The 1,524-nt window shown below is 40.2% G+C and overlaps 1 protein-coding gene across 13 annotated transcripts in view; it reads right to left on the bottom strand.

Annotated features, from left to right (window-relative positions):
* Positions 1–1,524, bottom strand: part of LOC116679414 (muscleblind-like protein 1) — a 68,542-nt gene that overhangs the window by 14,874 nt on the left and 52,144 nt on the right. For all 13 annotated transcript variants that reach the window (XM_032509070.1, XM_032509063.1, XM_032509096.1 and 10 more), the window contains one exon: positions 794–964. In XM_032509070.1, coding sequence (XP_032364961.1) covers positions 794–964 — 171 coding nt within the window. The remainder of the gene's footprint in view (positions 1–793; positions 965–1,524) is intronic.

The raw sequence follows: 1,524 nt of genomic DNA, 5'->3' as shown, positions 1-1,524 counted from the left end.
TCATGAACGTGTCATAAAACATTATAAGCAAGTCATAAACAGTTACGACATAATGCTTTTTGTCATTTGGTTTTGTCATGACGAGTTACAGTTAATGTTTAAGGTTAAGGTTAGGGTTCATGCATCATGACTGTGTCATGACAGTGTCATGTGAGTGTCATATATACATGGAAGTGTCATGTCACTCTTGTGGAGAAAACTTCAACAAAGTAAAGGGTTACCCAATATTTAAATGCTGCATGTTGTTATCCAGCTAACCTGGCTCTTTGAACACAGGTAGAATGCAGATTTGGTAATTCTGACCAGTTTATAATGAAGGCAACCTCTTTACTCATAAAGCATGTTGCTGGAACTCTAAAACCACTGATTAAACTGCATGAAAAACTAAATAAATATGTAAATATCCATCAATCTGTCAGAGTTCAAGAGTTGAGCAACCACTTCATGTCAATAATATGAATAATTGCAAAATTAATTATTGACTGTATGTCTTTTGCTCCTAGAGTCACAACCTATTTGTTCGATTTCCGTGCACTATTTTTCTGAGCATCACAAACACTGAGGCACTACGTCTCATAAAAATTCAAAAATCTCAAAAGGGCATGTCAGGCGTAAATTATCTTTGGGCTATTCAATCTAAGGTGAAACATTTCATGAAAGTTCCTGCTCTGACAATAACTCCAGATCAACTTTACAAGAATGAAGAGTTTTTACACTCTGAGTTTAGGAAATGAGTGTAATCTGTATGTGTTTATATTCATGCGAGCTGTGCTAACTGTATGTTTCCTCTCACCACTGGCTGTAGCTGTGTCCCGGGCATCATGGCGTTGGCGAGATGCATCTGCTGGGCCAGCATGGCCATGTTTTTCTGCTGGATGAGGTTGTTCCTTCCATTGATCTCCAGCTGGGTCTTTAGGTGGGGGGGTGGGTGCAGGTACTTACAGTTCTCCCTGGAACAGCGGCCCTGATGGGCCGAGACAGGAGGAGGAAGTAGGAGGAGACAGAGGAGAGGGATAAAAGAGGATAGAGACATGGAAAGAGGAGATTTAGAATAGTGTTTCCTTTACCTGTTGGCTAATGTAAAGAAGTAATGAGCCCTGACTCAAGTTGCTGCCCTCTGATTTAGCAGGCACTGACCTTAAATCCCTGACATCTGGGCTTGCCACTGGCTTTTTCATAAAGAAGACTGATCAGTTCTGCTCTCTATTCTCCATTTGTGACCTAACCTTTGCGCCTGCTACCTTTAACGTTTTTTTCCAGCTCCTATCGAGAGACAAATTAGCTCCAAGCAGAGCAGAGATGAAGAGGATTAGCTGTCTGTGTGCTTTGCTAACAGATTGTAATACACACAGCGAAAGACCAAAAGAGAGAGAGTGCATGTTATAAGTGCTATAGGTGTTATTAGTCTGTTAATCATTTGGTCTACAACATGTCATGACATTTTCTAAATATCCCATATTGTACAATCCCAATTTCTTAACCCTTGTGTGGTATTTGGGTCAAATTGACCCATTTCAAATTTTT

This window comes from Etheostoma spectabile, chromosome 3 (assembly GCF_008692095.1).
Source record: "Etheostoma spectabile isolate EspeVRDwgs_2016 chromosome 3, UIUC_Espe_1.0, whole genome shotgun sequence".
NCBI classification, from domain to species: Eukaryota; Metazoa; Chordata; class Actinopteri; order Perciformes; family Percidae; genus Etheostoma; species Etheostoma spectabile.
Note: the sequence above shows the minus strand (reverse complement) of the source record. Positions and strands in the feature narration are given on the sequence as shown.